Source organism: Poecilia formosa, unplaced genomic scaffold (genome assembly GCF_000485575.1).
Source record: "Poecilia formosa unplaced genomic scaffold, Poecilia_formosa-5.1.2 Scaffold78, whole genome shotgun sequence".
NCBI lineage: Eukaryota > Metazoa > Chordata > Actinopteri > Cyprinodontiformes > Poeciliidae > Poecilia > Poecilia formosa.
This window is the reverse complement of record NW_006800017.1, coordinates 461797-481004: the sequence shown is the minus strand read 5'-3', so window position 1 is coordinate 481004 and position 19208 is coordinate 461797. Positions and strand designations below refer to the sequence as shown.

Sequence of the window (19208 nt, the reverse complement as noted above, 5' to 3'; positions counted from 1 at the left end):
ATATATATATATATATATTCGGATATGGAGATCATTTATGCCACTTTGATCATTTATGACCAAATAGGCACTCTGCCATGCATAATTATCTGGGCAGGGAATATGTGTAAGAACTCAACTGTATGATGGAAAATGAGCTCAATTTCAGCTTCCATTTATTTAGCAATCAGGACAAATAGCTTTTCCGGGTTGAATTTCTCAGGAGAGATCAATAAAATCCCATCTGCTCTGTGTCTCAGTTGTATCTCTACTACTGCTCCATTCGAAGCAGCATGTTTGCCCCATCTGCATGCACATAAAATGAAATCATCTCCATCAAGTCAGTGGAGTTGCTAAAGCCCCACCTACCTGTAATACTCAACGAAAGCAGTCTGGTCTGCAACGGCTGCCAAGTCAATCTTGGACTTGTTGATGTCTGGCAGAGCCGTCAGCTCGCGGATAATGTTGTTGACCATTAGCTGCAGGAAGCGCAGAGCCTGGAGATACTCAAGCTTAGTGGCAAAGATCTCATCCAGCCTTTCTAGATGCTGTTTAAGTCCAGCTTCCATGTTGCTTCGAGCTCCTTCAACCTAAACAAGCACAAAAATATATGTGTTTCAAAGATATAGGTGAAAACAAAATCATAATACAAACAGATGAAATACACTATAGGAGATACAAAAGCTTATATACATAACATATCTCCCTAACTGTGTTTTACTGGAGTAAATAATGTCAGAATGTAAAAACTAATAATTCTTTGAAGACATGTTATTGCACAAGTCTTTGATTACAGGAGGAGATTTATGAGAAGCATAACTAAAAAGAGCAAATAGATTTTGCATTTAATTTTGAATGAATACAAAGGAAATGAGTTACTGCTCTTTTAATTCACTGACAGATTTAAGACCTCGGGACTCTGAACAAGTGACAGGGAAGAAAATAATAAATGTTTCAATACAGGAATCGTTTCTATGCAACATAAAAAAAATAATAATGTTTGTCTTCACAGCCATTTTCCTACAACATTAATGACAAAACATGTCATAAACAGGACCTCAAAGTTTCCCTTTGGTTACAACAGGAAAATGCAGAGGCAGTTCAGAGTCTTATGCATCCTTCCATTATGCCAGTTCTTCCTCAAATGCAAGGAACATCAGGAAACATATCTGTTGTGGCCAAATGTGTGTCCTTACTGCCAACACAAAGGCACATCTGCACTATAAGCTTCAATCCTTTATTCTGTCTGTTGCACCACAGAGATGCATCTGTTCTAGAGATGCAACGAGAAGCTGAATGCTGGCCGACACCGAATAAAGGAACAGTTGACACGATTGCCGGTCAGAAACTAAAAATTATTTTCTCTGTCAGTCAGTAAGCATCTCATATCCAATCTTGAAGAGGTTTGCTTCAACAACAACACCCTTTGTTGTGGGAGCTGTTACTAAGGGAAGAAGGCTCAGCTATGTGTTTTCAGTACGGGTGAGATATTTTAAGCACATGTCAAAACAAAAAGCCTCAAGAACAGAAACTGCATTTCCTACTGAAGAATGGTGACACTGCTCTGTTTTATGTTTTGTAAGAGTCCATTTCTGTCGGTGGTGGTGCATGCTGGATTTCTAAATGCTGGCAGTCTTTTGGAGATCTTAAGTTGAGTGTCTACTCACTATAGAGAGACTCCTGTTTTGTTAGCTGTGGTTGTTATTTAAAAAAAAAAAGTTTAAATTATTACCTTTGCCTTTATTTTGTCTTGTTTTGATGATATTAAAATCCTGTTTTACTGCATAGTTAGGTTTTAACTATGGGTGTTTTTGCCCAGTAACCTGGGAAATTTCACTGTAGATGTAGATTTCCAATAATGCAGAGAACAACTATGTAATCTGGTCCTGTTTTTGTTTGCTTATACATTATGTGAAGACAGTAATATTTTATTTTTTTTATTTTCCCCACAAAGTAGAAAACATTCAACTTTTCAATGTAAATTATTTGAATTTTTAGAGAAGCCAGAATCAGATCAAATCTACATCAACGGATCGGATGTTTAAAAGCAATCAGGAATCGGAAGTCAGCCACAAAATCTCTGATCAATACTCCTCTCTACTTCTCTAACCCTCTAATTAAACATAGTGGAGTTGTGCACTGAGGCCATCAAGTTGAGGTATACGATTCAGTCGAAACTCAGCTCTGCTAGATTACAGTTTCTCACCAATTGGTATCGAGCCAGCAGGGGATCTTATATTTATTCTCATTTCCCTTATTGGAATCTCTTCCTGAATAAATTTGAGTATATTCTTCCTGTATTTTTCTATATCCAAGTGCCCTCCTTTGTCTGCAATTCGCATCTGCTATTTTCGAACACCCACCATCTTTCTTTTCTGCTTTGTTCGGATTACAAATACGGCATCTTTTTATGTTCACTTTTGAATGCTTTCTATTACCTGTGAATAACATGATTTTTTTTTCAAAATTCTATCCTAACCAGTGTTTGCGCTCAGTAAAAGAAGTTAGCAGTTTGCTACACTGAATAAAACTGGCATACTTCTTGGATTTCGTAATTGCAAAAAAATGTTCAGATCCTTGAGAATTTTTAGAACAGGCTGATTAAGAACAGTATTTTCTGCTAATTTGATTGCATTTTTCAAACGTCCTTCTAGTTGGAAGTAGTCGCTGTGTCCACCGTGTCCCATGTCCAGCTCATAACAAGTTCTCAACAGCCTTCTGTCACACGCTCACTTATTTTAACAAAGAACCATGTGTGCAATAAAGTGTCAAGAGCAGCTGATGGCTGCCGGAGGGCAGATGTTTGTTCAATTCAGCATTCAAAGTCAGTATTTGTGTTGGCATTGATCTTTGTAAGGTCGCACAGGTATTTATTCCTGATTACTTTAATTTCGTTTCTATTACGTTTAGCAAACCATTTGTTAAAATTAACTTTGCAAAAGTTTGACTCAAGTAAACCTTGACTAATGTCTGAATTATTAAGTAGTTGAAGGGATTTGATGTGTCTACGATATTACGTAGAAAAGCGTAGCTAGAACGTCCCTTTAAATCACTGCAAACTTCACAGCTGTATGGCATTTTATAAAAGATATGTCTTTGAGAGGTTTGACTATTATAAGCAAAAACTCGAAGAAAAGAGCAAGGATTTACGTGTTAAAAAAAGCGTGTGTACAGGGTTTGTTAATAATCATGCAATTAGGTTAAATGTTAAACTGTTTGGGATTTTTTATCTTTAAAGACATAAAAAAAATAAACATCAAAGCAATTCAGTTTGAGTTCTAAACTCTACAACAAATACAAAATGATGGTTCAAAGTTATTCTGAACAGATGTTAAATTCTGCAACCCATCATCAGTGAGCAGAAGCTTAAAGTTCTTTCTTTGCATTTTCTCACCATAACTTTTTTTCCCCCATTTCTTTAACTCATTAGATAAACTTAGCCGAGACATTGCAGTCCTTCACCATGAAAACGTATCTCAAGGAAGATAGTTTATCAGTCTCCTCAACACTGCAGAAACATCATAACCCTGATTACGTTTTGCTGAGAGATGCCAAGAATGATTCCTAAGTAGGTCCACAGAATGAGTACTGATGTGGAGATGCTGCACAGATTCAGGCCCCTCTTCTACTCAAGCAGTCCCAAAGGGTAGAGTGTTACGATTGCCAGTAACCTGCTCTCACTCCCCACCCCTATGTTCATCATCCCTCACAGTTCCTGCCAGAACGCCTCGGATCTTATCCACACGCCTTCTGCCTGACTGTGAAAAATGGAATCCATCAGCGAGTTGCTGGGGGTGGTCCACATTTCCCTAATCTGGACTGCCCTGTCTCCCTTTAAAAATGGATTATAGCTCTTTTTTTTCCCCCCCACTCAGAAAAGCGGGTCATAAGGAAGATTCTCCATACTGGACACGGCTGTAACTGAGACTCAGCAGCTGCTCTGCCTAAAATGCCAGTTTTAAATCCACGGCTCAACGGTATCCCTTTAATTCTTTTATTTTTGGGGTGACACATCCAATATTTGCTATAAAAAATTAACCGCAGAATTTTAAAGTCAACAAAGGTCAAAGACTTGGAATCAGGTTCCAGAAGAAAGACATTTAATAGAATACGTTTATGAGGAAAAAAGTAGCAATCATTTGGTTGCAAAAAAATCACAAAGAAGCTTTTAACTTTAAAAAGGAAGCAGCACGTAAAAGAGTGTGCGCTCCCTTAAATTGGAAATGCACATTTCGATATCGTGTGATTGCAATGTTCTCTCACCCATTATTTCCTGGCAACTGTGAAGAGCCCTTAATATTGCAAGCTGAGCATGAGAAACAAGACTGAATTATAGAAAGCGTGTGAACAATCAAAGGCCCCGTTCAATAGCAAAAAGGAGAATGGTCTGTATCTAATCTTTCTCACTATGAGACATCGCAGGCGGCCTGTCAATTTCATTATAGGAACACCCTTAAAAGCCATGAGCAGCGTCAACGCTTCTTAGAGAAAATCACTAACCTAGGTAAAGAACTGTGAAGCAGATATGAAAACAGAAAGGATGACTACGATTGGATTACTTGACAATACATAAAAAAATAAATTACCAAAATGCTTCGAAATAGATGAAAAACAAAACCGTTCAAACTAGAAAAAAAAAAATGTCTTTTTTACTCTAAATTGTAAGGCTAAACACTACCAAAATCAGCTTCAGCCTTATAGGACAATTCAATGCCCAGGTCATCGGCTCTGTAAGTGGAGTAAGTTGCATCAGCCTACAATTTTGCACACAAGAAAGCCTTTGTATCTCTGGGGAGCATTAATTCTTTGTATGCAGCCATGATATATATCATGCTTTAGGACTGAATCAATAAGAGGATCCTGAGAGGAAGTCGACTGAAAGGGTGTAGATAGAACAATCAAAGTTGCGTCCACCTCTACAGTTATTGTTACACCAAGCACTGAATAATGTAGTTTAAAAAAAAACTTTCCCAAAATTGGCTTGCTGTGTTTTTCTGTGGCTTTGTAAGAAATGTTTTGTAAGAAAATGTTATAACTATTATAATATTTTACTGACCTTTCTTTTTTTTTTTTTTTTTTTTTTTAAACAAATTTACTTCTCAGTTATATTCCGGATTGTAGCTCAGGGTAGTTATATTAATTGCCACGACTGAAATGTAGAAATACGGAAGCAAAAAAGGAAACAGAAAAAGAGCAAGGTCAAGGCAACAGAGAATAAGGCTGAAAGTTGTTGAAAACCAATGATGTTACCAATCTCAGACAACAATGTACACCCAAAGCAAAGGTGTACATAAAACCCAAAGCAAAGATAGTAAAAGAAAAACACCTACATCTTTTATATGAGTTCATAAAATGAAGATTCAAATGATGAAATGTCCAGGGAGGCGGGTAGGAGCCCGAATGAAACAAAGTCTGAGAGCGGTATAGCTTGGAGACAAAAACAATCATTTCAATGCAAAAAAAAACTAGGAGTGGTGGAGACATAAAAATGAAAGCATGCTGTAAAGATGATTTTTAACTGACAAACATTATGCTCACAAACAATGACTCTGACCATCTTCTTGGAACATTTGTTTACTCATTTCTCGTGCTATTTGTCCAAGCCACATCATAACCTGTATGTATCATGTTTTCCTTGCTACGTTTTTGGTTTTTCCTTCCCTTGAATTCAAGATTCCAGCTGTAGGGAAAAAGCATTTTGTATAAAAAGTGCTTTTTGTGAGTGAGGGAAAGTGTGTCTGCTTCACTTCCACGGAGGTCGTCCACATTTTCTGCATAAGACGATATCTGTAGCAAAAGTGCTCACTCAATCCTTTACCTATCTTGCCAATAAACAAACACTTTCCCACTTTTCCCTTTCACACCTTCCCATCACGATCATCTTTTTTTTTTATGAAGAAAACAATATTTTCTGATATTACTGGGAGAGATTTCCAGATGGTGCCATTACACGCTCTCTGCTGCTATCCATATATGGTAATAGGTTTCTCTTTTTAGTTAATTAAAAGACGTTAGCTTCTGAAAAGTGCTTAAAACGTACTTATCTACTTTTTAAAAAAAAGTGAAAATTGTACAGTTTTAAAAATGTGTGTCCTTTAACAAAGCAAATAACATTAGAACAATGATGATCTCAATTTCCTGTTTTCACACCCAGTTTAAAGTGTCATGCAAATCTAAATAATTTTAGACAGAAATAGCAATCTAGTTTTGGATGCTAATTTGTCTCGACGGTGATAAAATATGTGATATGTGAGCACTTCAAGCGGATATATGATACTGACATGTTCAAGAATACGCACGTTCACCACAGATAGCGGGACTGCAGGAGATGGAAAGACGAGCGGCTTAGCATCCATTAATGCACAGCAGATGGGAGTTAATCCTCTTCTTTCTCATTGTGATTATTGCTTCTTGCGAGGCTGCTTTCTTACTCTCCTACCTCTTTCCTATTCCTCCTGCCCCTAAGCCTCCCAAAATAACTTCCCTGAATGCGGGTCAGGAGTTGCATGGAAATAATCCCCATTTACACATCCTCCAACAGAAGTCACCTAAATTCCCCTGGTGTGACAAAAACAGTGGATACATTCCCACTGCAGTGAAGTGCTGCTCTGAACAGAGTGGGTTCTGTTGTTTACCGGCTGTAATGCCGCGCTTCCAACACGCCACGCAAAGGATCACTCATTTGCCGTTTTCTAAATTATTAATAATGAGAAAAGCATTCACAGCACATCTTAAGAGATCATGTTTTCTAGCTACACCTTTATTGCTTGGTCAGCTTCTTGACTTTGTATTGCAGGTAAACAACCTGCTTTCCTAAACCAAACTACGTATGAAGCTGGCAAAGCATGAAACAGAAGTTCGTTTTCACCTTATAAGATCGATTCTTTTACTTCCAAGGGAAAGCAAACACTTTTAGCAGAGGTGATATACTGATCCGATCAACATGACATTTTCAATATTCATGATGTTGTAAATTGCAGAGGTTGGAGGACTTCTCTCACCAGACTGTTGATGCTATCCAGAGTGTGATTGGCATGGTAGAGGGAGTAGGTCAGTTGGTAGACCCCATCGTTGGTCTCGCTGTTCCCATAGAAACCCACTCCTACAGAAGAACTGCACGATGGAGAATTTTAGAAAAAGGAAATTATTTGATTTCATTATGTGTTACATTTAAACTACAGAGCAAACAGTGCAAATTTGGTGTAGCAAAACAGTAAATACACACCTTGGTGACGCCTTTTCATCGCAGTTTTATGTCTGAATAAATTTACCAACAAGAGTTCGTATCACTTGTCTCTCTGCACTCTGCCGACATATGGGCTAGGATCACACAAAACCTCAGCAGAATGGCAGACCGAATTTCATAATTTTCAACAGGATGTCTCTCTATCCATTATCCATGTGTTCTGTGCATTACAGTTTAATTTTTCTTACCAAAAAATTCTCTCACAGGAGTTAGTGATGGCTGAATCCGTGCCTGCATTCAAACTAGCAAGAGACAAGCTACCTCGGTGAGATACTACACCCAATCCATTATTCTCACTTTCCTGGGCCTCCCGGGACTGAGCACCAGCCTCCACAGTAGGGAGGGTTAGACCAGTTGGTGAAACCCTACTTCTGCTGGTCTGCACTGAAATGAGCAGTAATAACTCAAACATGTTTAATCTTTTAGACAAAACTTCTCCTTTCATTTCCATGATTTAAACGACATTAGGCGTCACAGTTAGAATTGATGGAGGTTATCTAGATTTGCACATAAAACGGAAAACCTGCTTCGTTTCTCTCTTTTAGTTCTGAAAAGGGTCGAGGGGAGCGCATTAAGAACAATCAAATCTAACCAAAAACAGATGCAATTAGAGTGGTCTGTATAAGTTCAGCTGCATGGTCGTATTTAAAAATAAAAAATAAAAAAATACTAAATTGAGTTTGGTTAAGAAGCCGCACAACGTAGACGTGCTTTATGCTTTTCAAAGCTTCTGTGTTTGAGCTGATATGTGTTGGCCTTCACAATAAGCTCTTCATTAACCCTGCTGCCAAGATGACACATCAGCAACAATGAGGTGCACCTAATGACTCAGTAATGAAACAATAATGAGGCACACTGAACATCATGGGGCAGTTTAGCCTCAAGGGAAGCATTAGGAATTTTGCGGCAGTGCAAAACCTCTCCCCGTAGCAACCAGAGGATATAAAAGGAAAGGAAAGCAATAAAGAACCGGAACAAAGCACAGGATATGTAGATGCCGGGATGTTTTGTTGTGTGAACGAGTAAACAAGAAATTTTGTTTGTCTTCCATGCATGGAGCTAAACAATGCAGCCCCCAGTGAGGGGAGAAAAAAATACTCCAAACTACATTAGAGGCAACTGAAACTAAATCAAGGGGGGATTTTTTTTTTTTTATTAAATTTAATAACTAAATTGAATTTACCCCAATCATTTTGTAAGAATGATGTAAGGGATGTGCTTTGTCTATTATAGCTGTAAATCTAATAAAATGTGCTGACTGTAAAGCTGCATGTAGTGAATAGCACATAAACAGAATTTGGGCTTTGTCCAAGTAGAAAGACATATTCAGTATATCTAACAAACATCCCACCATCTGGCAGCTGTAAAGTTAAGCGTTTTTAACATCTGGGGTTCTCTCCTAACTTATTCATCTTCTTTCTATTTTTTGCTTTTATTAATATTCCTATTTTTATGTGTATCTGCATGCTGCCATTTGCTGCTAGCTTGGCTGTCATTACACAGGAACATCCCGCGTTTTCTTACGGGCCCACTGACAACCAGATGACTTGTGCTGATCTGATAACACTATCAGCCACAGGACCTTATGTAATGAGGCACGTCCTTGTTTAATTATACGTAATCAATTCTGTGAGGTCAAATCGGAATCCAATAATCTACGATTATCTCAACAGCATCAATTAAAGGACGTTTCTGACGTAGATCGGCTTTAAAATCCCATTGATTTGTGGAGTATTGTGTTCAGATGGAGGACAAATACCGCACAGTGTGCACTTCTTTAAAAAAAATAAATCAATCAAAACCTTACAAGATCTGTCCTGCAATCAAAGCATATTCTACTGCAGTTTTGTAAAGTTCTTCTATTTTGTCTAAGATGTAAAATTTTAACAATGGTCACCACAGCAAACATGGCATAGTAAGGTCAAGAACGACCTTGCATAACAACATCATGCCCTCTTACTTAGCATTGCAGCCGGTCTCATGTGCTGTAGTAGTTAATAGGTATAGATAAAGGGTGCTAACAAAGTTAAAGCCCAGTTCTGTCACAAGCTTAACTGGATCAGTGCGGCGATTAAATTAAGGTCTTTTTAGACCCAATTTTTTTTTGTTTGTTTGTTTTAATTTAGGTGCCTTTCGACAATAAATCATATGCAAATGTACATTCATATCTTCGGTGCAACTCCAAAAGCTTCACACCTTTCAAAACATACGGAAATTACCCATAAAACCCAATTATCTCATCTTGATTCCAATACTCTTCTTTTTTTTTTTCCTCTCTTCAGTTAAGAGCCACAGAGTCATTAACAAATCACACAAGTCACACACCGATATCTTACCCAATTATCCTTATAATACAAAGGTAAATATGCTAAAATAAAGTAGCATATTTAACAACAATTTTGCCAAATGTGTCCTTTGGTATTGTTGAAAGATAAGCCAGCTGCTTGTCGTTGCAAAAACAATCCCTTAGTAAAATGATTGCCATAGCGTTAAGCTTTGTGCAGTCAGTTCCTGGAGAACAATAGATAACTAAGGATGTATTGTTCAGAAGTGTGAGTTAATTTATTTGATGAAACACTATCATGCACATCCACTTTAGTGATCCAAGTTGCTGCATAGATCTGAAAGTTTTTCGAGATAAGTATTTTTATTGAAGCAAAGTAACATTGCAGATGTATACTATAAAGGAAGATGAATACAGCCGAGCTGTCTTTGTGTTACATGATGCTCCACTCAGAAATAATAGCTAAAAAGAAAATGTTTGCAAGCGTTCTTTCTTATTTCAAGCATTGCACTCAGTGTCCTTTTACATAAAAGGGATGGAAGGTCTTCTTTATATAGTTTGATACTTTTTCCTGCTCAAAAGGTAGTGAATTCATTTATTAAAAGAGCTGATTGATATAAATTGAGTATCGTGTTTCAATTTTGATGCTCTGAATTTTATTTTTGTCTCGGAAAACTGCTAAATAAATAAAGCTCACTCACTCACTTTTACAGTGCTCTACAAGGGCACATAGATTTGTCAGGGAACATTAGTGAACATACAGCATCATCAAATCTAAGGGTCGCAGCAAACAAGTCGGAGAGAAAGTTCTGGAAAGTTCTTTACGCTAAACTGACAGGCTGGGCAAGACGAACATTAATCAGAGAAGCAGCAAATGCAGCCACTCTATTTCTAGAAGTCCCGTGAAGATCTACAGGTTACTTGAGATCTGTTGAGATGAAAACTATTAGTCAAGCATTCTATAAATCTCAGTTTTATAGAACACAGCCAAGAAAGAAAGAGAGGCTTGTTTTGTGTAAGAAACAACACACGTAGGGAACACAGTGAAACATGTGGAATGAGGAACTCTGGTCAGATAAGAGCAACTCTGACCTTCCTGGCTAACAAAAGGCTATGCGCACGAACGAAAGCTAATGCTGGACATCGTTGTCCACACATCGTCCTAACTGGAAACATCACAGTGGTCTTTTACAGCAGGTACTGGGAAGCTGGTCAAAGTTAAAGGGACAACAGGGTAAAATACAGGACAATTCTGGAAAAAAAAACCTGTTAGAGGATATAAAATACTTTAGACTGCACTGTGAAAAAAAAAACAACTTAATTTTTTTGGAAAGAAAAACTATTTTCAATTGAAAAAACTAAACCTGTCATAGAGGAACAATAAGTTAAGTAGACTCGAGCAATCAAGGTAGTTGCAACCCTAAACTGTATTTTGTGAGGTTTTCAGTACTTATCTCTTTAAGTTATAGGTCATTGCAACAGTTGATTCTGCTGACTTTTGTGTTTTTGTTGTAAAAAGTGAGAAAACCAACCTTTGGAGATGATTTTTGAGTTTGAGGCTGAGAGTGCTACTTACTTGCGGAGGTAGGATTTGCTCTTATTTAAATAGATTAAAATAGTTTTGGAATTTCTTATAAGATATTTGTATATTAGGTAAAGCTACCAAACTAAAAGCCACCTAACATTAGGACACTGACAAACTGATACAGAGCAGACTGCGCGCTCTTACAGTGGGAATCTTTCTCAAAAAAAAAGAAAGATTTTTTTGTAAGCCATTAATCCTGCTTGATGGCACACCTGTCAGGAGATGACAAGCTGAGCACTGTGAGATTTTCAAGTAGTCTCGGCTGCTCTAATAGCACTCCCTATCCACACGGACCGACGTGCACAGAGCAACACATTCTGTGAGGTGGAGGAGTTTAAAACAACAGAAGACACAAAGAAATGAGAAGCAACTGCATCCAAGGTCGTCACAAAAAAGCTTTAAATTTAATGAAGACTACTGTAGACTTCATTGCAAATGTTAACTGGATTTTTGTTCTCAGGCATCAATGACGATTTAAGAAAGAATTAGATTTGAGGCATTAGTAAATGCTAATCCAGACGAAACCTATCGTGACCTGGTTCATTTGGTGACTGCATTGACCGGCATCCTTATCTCTGTGCAGTTCCGGAAAAAAAGACCAAGCCAAACAGGATTATCTAAATACGTTTACTTACCATATTATGAGACCTGTAATAACTGCCACCCACGTGACACAACAGGTGTCGGGCCGTTTGGTTTCTTCATCCAGGCTCCGACGGCAGCAGAATAAACACACCAGGTACACGGCCAGAGCTAGGAGGCTCAGACCGAGGCCGACGGCACCAGCACAAGCCAAAACTATCAGAGACTGAGAAAAGTAGGAAAACACAAAAAGATGCCATCAGGGAAATTAATGGCTGTCATGGTCTGAGTCAAGTTTGTCGACAAATCTGGTAACACTTTATTTGAAGGGGGTTGAATAAGACATTATTCAAAATGTCTTTGTTATGACAACTTGACATTAACCAAGAAATCATTGCTGATATAAATTTGTTATAAAAGTATTTCTGATTGCACTTTAAAAATTAGGTAACTTTATGTTATTAAAGGTAAAGTTTAAACAGTAATTATTTCCTGGTTAATGTCAAGTTGTCATAACAAAGACATTTTGAATAATGTCAACTTTGTATTAAAAGTGTCATAATTTACCGAATGACGCTTTATGACAACAGTCATAAATATTCATGAAGGCTTATTCATGTTCTGACATGTGCTATGTCATGTTTATGAAAGTGTCATGTCAGTCTTATTCACCCCCCTTCAAATAAAGTGTTACCACAAATCTTATGTAAGTGCTGACCCCATCGACCTTGTGGTTGATTCACTGAGTCAACCCCCCCCAGTCAGGTTCAAAGATGTTACTGAGGTTAGAGAGCCGACGTGTCACGCTTGTCATCAGCATTATTACTGCTGACTGTTGACCACAGAAAATTAGGAACAAAAAGAAAAAAAACAGCACAGCTCTTTGCCGTCTTAGGGAAAGTACATCTTAAAAATAATCTCTGACTGCGGCTGAGAGAGAAGGAAAAAAATGATCAGGGCTGTAGGAGGGGAGGGTCATGTGACTTGGTGTCTTTCCCTCGGTCTTGTGATTTCTGAATGTGCAAAGTATTTGAAGCTTGAAGGCTGCACACACTGGGGGGGAAAAAAAAAAAAAACAAAACACTGTTGCAGAAAAAAAAGAAACAGGAAATTATTCACTTGAAAACGCCTTTTGTTAATAAAAACTAATAAAACAATGCACATGAAACACATTTCATTACTGGGATCATTTAAGGACTTGAAACTCATATTACCGTAGCACTCGATTAGGTTCAAAGACATGACAAAAGCATGACCCTAATTGTACTTGCAAATAATTTGCTCTGCAAATATCAATGCTGAGAAGTTCAAAGTGGATGCCTGGCTGACTGACAAAATGATTTTACACCTTCATCTCTGACTAATCATTACATTCGGATTCAGTTGGCACTGCGGCTGAATTTAAATTTGCGTAATATGTTTTAGACTCTAACAAAAATGTTGGATGGATTCTAACAAAACCACGAAAACAGGCTCCTGCACATGTTTATGTCAAAATTATTCAAGCTCAGATCTATGGAAATCTATGGAAGGAAGGAGGGAGGGAAAGAAGGTCGTGAGACAATGAATGAGGAAATACAATCTGGAAATACATCCCCCCCCATGCAATGCTTAGACCTTTTTCCCCCCATTTTAATCCAGGTGTTCTTTTTTTTAAAAAAAAAGACCAAACATTTAAGTTTAAACGCACAAGCTTACACCAACCCAAACAATGAGTAGAGGACAACTGGTCTCATCTTAACTTCAATCAAGGCCAAACTGCTAATCCGCCGATTTGCTAACGGTTTAGTGGAGGTCACTGCTGATGAGCCAGAAGTGAGCCCATGAGAGGTTCAAACTGGTTGGATTTTCTGTCACAACAACTCAGTTCGGGCTCTTTACAACAGCGATGCCGCCTCTACTTGCTTCTCTAATTTTCCACTCAATTGTTTGGTAATTACACATGTTGACACTTCAATTTCCACTGCATGCCAGGCCCATAACAAGGGAACAGATGCATGACGGGGGGAGAGAGAAGGAAGACAAACACTAAAGAACAACAACTGAACTGACATTAACCAGAAAATGTCGATCATCTGCGGTGGCAAACGGATGTTAGTATGAAACTGGCTTAAGTGTGTAAGCTTAATTGAATTAAATCGCAAAAGGCAACCACTGATTTATATGTCAGTGAGGTTCTTCTCAACATTTTTTTGTACGTTTCACAAAGATAACTTATAGTTGTGAGAGACACACAAGTTTCACAGAGATTGAGAAGGTGCTACGTTTTCTTAAAGTAACGCAGATTTAAGAAACAACCTTATATAAAACAAGAAATGTTACTTTCATACTTGAAAAAAGAAGGTGTTTGACTGTTTGGAGCAGAAAACTACACTTCTTCAAACAAAACAGCATGTAACTTTAAGTGTTATATGTATGCTTTGACTCTTAAAGTACTGAGATATTGCAACGTATTCCTGTATGGAAGCAAACATATCAGAGAACAAATTGAAATTGGAGTACAAAACAGATAAACACTACTAAATATATCTTGTGGATTGCAGGTGGAAAACTGACTTCAACTGAGCATGACTTTTGCAATATTTGTTCCATTACAGAGCCCATTTTAACCACAGGAACTGAGCCCCGCGATGGATTGTATAAAGCAATTTATTTTATTTTCTCCAGTGCAACTTATGTTTAAAATGTCGATTTTAACACTTCACATCTGATTGGATATGAATTACAGGAATTTTTGGGGGTGGGTGGTGGTATTCTCCAAAGCAGATGTTGGAATTGAAAAATAGAGTAAAAAGAGAAGTTTAGATTTTAGAATTAATAATAAGAATAATAAAAAAAAACTTGACAGAAATATTTATTGCTGATGTCCAGAATGTTAGGTATAGATTAGCGGAAGAATTGGCATTTTATGAAAGAAATAGTAAGTCTGATATGCATGACTACTAAACATAATTTCTCCTGTGGAAATAAAGCTATGACAGTTTCTGATACTTGAAGTGCGAGTGGCATTAAATGTTAAAAGTGCACTTAAAAACAATTTAATTTGTTTAAATTTGAGGATATTTGACGTAAGGGTACAGAAGCACATCATAACCAACATTCCTAATACAAGTCATGAGTTATCTTGGGGAAAATGGCAGTACAGCATGATTCCCCACTTCCTTAAATTAGGACCAAAAATTTTAAAGCGCTACACACAAAAATCCTCGTGAGGGTAGATGAAAAAGATGGAAAGTGTGTGTGAGAGAGAGTCCTTTATTTCTCAACACAGCAGTTTAAACCGCTCTCCACCTAAATATAGGCTGTCTGGATGCAGCATTTACATATGAAAGTCGGTGTTCAGCAATAAAATACGTGCGCTTCTACGCACAAGTACAGTTACCAACCTGCTGATAGCTCGCTTCCTCCGGTCTGAAAGTGTTGTCGACCGACTGGAAAAGAAAATTGAAGTGTGGGAAATTGTGCAGCCAGTATGTCCACCACGGAGCCACATAATCAAGCCGGGCAATGGCCATTACTGCTTGAAGAGTCAATCCAACAAAGCTGTGAAACAAGTTTCTCTCTCTGGGACGCTCAGATGTTCCTTGGTTTGGGAAATAGGAGGGAGGGGGGAAAAAGAAAGAAGGAAAGAAAGAAAAGAAAAACTAGGTTTGTTGAAAAGCTGTCGCAGAGAATTAGGAGGAAATTATTCTATTTGCTACAACTTTAAAAAGTGTAGATAAACATGTCTGAATCCTACTGCTGTCCCCATGGCTGCAAAACATCAATATAAACAGTACATTTACATCCCGAGATCGCGGGTTGTGTGAACCTGCCTCCTTGTCCGTGGAAGGCGTGACAACAACTTCAGTCCTGTGGCCGAGCTGTCTTTACTCCACTCGTTAAAAAAAACAAAAACAAAAAAAAAACAGGAAGACCATAGCAAACCAACCCTGCTAACATCTTGCCCTTTTAAAACGAAGGGAGGGGGGGGGAGTGAATTTCAGCCACAATTTAGAGAAAATTTAAAGCGATACAAAAAAAATTCACATCTTTATCAAGCTTTGTATGCTTGGCCTGGTCTGCTTTATCTCTCCACTGTCTTCACACCGGGGAAACTCGACTGGGCTCGTCTAAGAGCGAGTTATGAAAAGAAATGAAGCGCTCTGCTCTAACCGGCCTGGAAAACTTTTGTCTGCAGGGAAACGTGCGCAGATAAGTCTTACTGCTATTTATGACTTATGCTGTTTATGTCTGACCTCTTGTGGACAATGAGGTGAACGGTAATGAGTATGTTAATGAGCTTCTCTTTATTTTTTTTCCCCCATTGTCTTCACTTGCAGTTATATTTGGCCCAAAAGCCTTTGCGCGAAAGTAAAATGAATTTTGAGCTCAGTGCTGCTTGTCATATCGTGGCAAGATACAATAAACAATCCATAAATATGGTTTGGCACATGGCCTAATTCTCTAAGCCACTCGTCAAAGTAGGAAAGACAAGACAACATACCGGTACACTTCAATCGGATGTGTGTTTTTCTACATAAGTGAAGAAATGGCTGCAAGAACATAGATGCTTGCTATATAGTCATAGCGGTAATTATAATGGAATTGTGACTAACAAGTCACAAGGATCCAATTATATTTTACTATGAAGTTAACTAAAAGAAAAGCCTTAAAAAAGCATTTAGTAAATATTTTTATTAGTGAATAATTTTTTATTAGTAGTAAAAAAATAACATAAATCGATGTGCATATATTTTGTGTCCACATATGCAAACATACAGCTACATTTGATATTGACAGAATGTTCCTGGGATTGCAATTCACTCTTAACATGCTACCCACTGTGACAAACCCTGAGTTAATATTATGGTTTTTGTTCCTATTTTCAGCCTCAAAGTCCTTGGAACAGCTTTGAAGGCTGCTGACAGGAAAAAAAAAAAAGAGAGAAAGGAAATCTGAAACTGGCGCAATTACGATTGTGAAATAAATTGGTCTGGACACAGCAGGCAAACATGAATAAATTCAATGTGCCTAATTAAAATGTATTTCCTAAAACCAAAACACTGATACTTGTTGGAAAAAGACAAAAAAAAAACCGCAGGTGTTGAATATTTTACTTGTTGTTGAATTACTTTCTTATTTGAGTTACCGGACGCTGCTTCACCTCTGTTATCGATGAATGCATCTAAAAGACCTGCATTGTGTGCAATACCTTCACTCTCTGAGCTAAAGTAAACAACCAAACAATGGAAATGTGCCAATTGAAACAGTCCATTGGCAGATAAAAGGGAAGATGAAAAATATGTTGCGGAAATTGTTCTCTGAGGAAAAGTTGTTTTATCTCAAATGGAACATAGGGTGGGTTCGTTTTCAAGCTAAATCATCTATCTTGTGGCAACTGTTTTTTTATTTTATTTTTATTATTATTGGGATGCTTTGATGCACCTCCATGGCCCGAATAGCTTGGAAGTGTGCTTTGGGGCTCAATACTAGTAGGTGACACTTGAAATGTGCCGCATGAATATGAATTTATTTGACTGTGCTCCGCATGTACAAGTAGGTGAATTTGGTTCCAGATAAATCTCTTGTGATTCCCATGCCATTCACTCTCAGTGTTGAAAGTATCAGAGTGGGATCAATGCAAAACAAAGGAAGGAAATGAATCAAAGCTCCTCTGCACGTGTCTGTCCTATGAAAGGTACGACATTTGGATCAATTTTCCTCTTATTTGTTTTTGCAGATAAACATGTAATTCCCACACATCACAGATTACATCATGGGATGTGTGCCTTCAGCAAAGCACAGGGATGCCATAATGTCATACAAAGTACTGGATGTCTCCATATAATGCTTATTAATACACTTTATATGGGCTACTTAAGCTATGTTTAAAAACTTTTATAGAAGTGTCATAGCATAGACGCCACTGTATAAAAAGACAGTATGGCACTGCATGTCATACGAGGAAGCACTGTGTGTGTGCTTTCACGTATTTACCTCCAATATGTTTTTAGAGTCATACTAACGTTAATGAAATTAAATTGATCAATTTGAAGGAAACAATAAAAAAAAAATAAATAAATAGAGAATCCCTCTCAATATTTTTGGCATTTAGCAAATGGAAATTATTTACAAAATATTTCCTAAACAGAAAAATTTTCCCCGATCTAATCTAACACATTTAAGGAAAAATGTTTATTTTTCTTTTGTGTATGTAAATATCTGGTCAAATAAACTCCTATTAATGGTGAACCATTAGGTGGCAGCCCAACACTTTTCTGTTATGGGTGCACGGACCCCTCACCCCCTTTTTCTACTCTGTTAATATCTGTGACGAAGTAGCCTATCATTAGACAGATCTCCTTTGTGCATAATTTTGGCAAAAGAGTCATAATCACAGACTAATAAAGTTTCTGTTTTAATGAACAGCAGTTTACAGATCAGATCCTTTGCTTTCTTGGGCCTTTCATCAAAATCTCAGGGGATCAGCAATTTGGGGCACGATGTTACAGGAGATCCATATCAAAGAGCACTTTGAAGTCACGTTACTGCGCAGTAAATGAAAAAAAAGGGGGAAAAAAACAGTATTGAAGGAATTAAGCCATATAGTGGAAGATAAAACTGATGGTCAGTGCTACTCTGACAACTGTATGGAAATTGTGAACCAAATATTCCAGCAGGTTATGCTCAGTCTGCACTTAATTCTGCTGGAAGGATCCCATATGCCAGGCTCCAAATTCAAAAAGCAGGGTGCAAAAATCATGCAAACAAGAATTACCTGTAATCCTATAGCACAACATTTTTTTCACACTACAACCACAAACTTTAAAGCATTTCATTGGCATTCTGTGCGATAAACTGAAACAAAGCTGAACAACATCGGGAAATGGAAGCAGTAGGTCGCACTGTTGTCTTCATCTTTTCTCGATCTGTGGAGTGAAATTATGGAACAAATTAGACATTCAGTTCAAACTGATGATTTCATTCAGTTCAAAAGTGCACACAAGAAGCATGTGTTCCACAGGGAGGAAGTCAGGTTACATTAGGTTGCAGAATATATTAATTATTAATATGTATATGTGTGTGTGTGAAGGTGAATGTAGGCCTACACATTGTTTAATATGTCTTCAGTATAGAGCTTGGTAATGTACATTTCTATTGCAATCATTTATTAGCCAATTGGATATCTATTTCAATGTTGACATTGAAATAGATATCAATGTCAATTGATATCTATCAATTGACATTGATCAAAAGATCTAGTTATTTTACTACTATTAGCATAGTAGTAAACATATGCTAATGTACATTGTGGACCATCAAAACCATTAATGCTGACTTACCCAGCCTTGCAAGAACAATAGGCATCAGTGATCTTGTCCACAGCTATATTTATGCTGAGGGTGTGAGGATCTGCTGTTTTCCTCATCTATCGGTAGCTTTTAGCTTTGACGCTCACAATGTTTGAGTCATCCAGTTGCTCAAACACCTTGATGTCGTCCAAAAAAGATGACATAAGCCTGTTGGTTACCCTGTCCATTGTCGTGGCT

General features: G+C 37.6%; 1 protein-coding gene across 2 annotated transcripts in view; it reads right to left on the bottom strand.

The window, feature by feature from the left end:
* The window catches only part of LOC103140928 (protein tweety homolog 2-like), a 30294-nt gene extending 14417 nt beyond the window's left edge, over positions 1-15877 (bottom strand). For both annotated transcript variants that reach the window (XM_016673507.1, XM_007556295.2), the window contains exons 1-4: positions 15063-15877; positions 11730-11902; positions 6981-7092; positions 349-569 (exon numbers count right to left, since the gene is read on the bottom strand). In XM_016673507.1, the coding sequence (XP_016528993.1) occupies positions 349-569; positions 6981-7092; positions 11730-11902; positions 15063-15191 (635 nt within the window). In that variant the 5' untranslated portion in view covers positions 15192-15877. The remainder of the gene's footprint in view (positions 1-348; positions 570-6980; positions 7093-11729; positions 11903-15062) is intronic.
* Positions 15878-19208: the final 3331 nt, after the last annotated feature.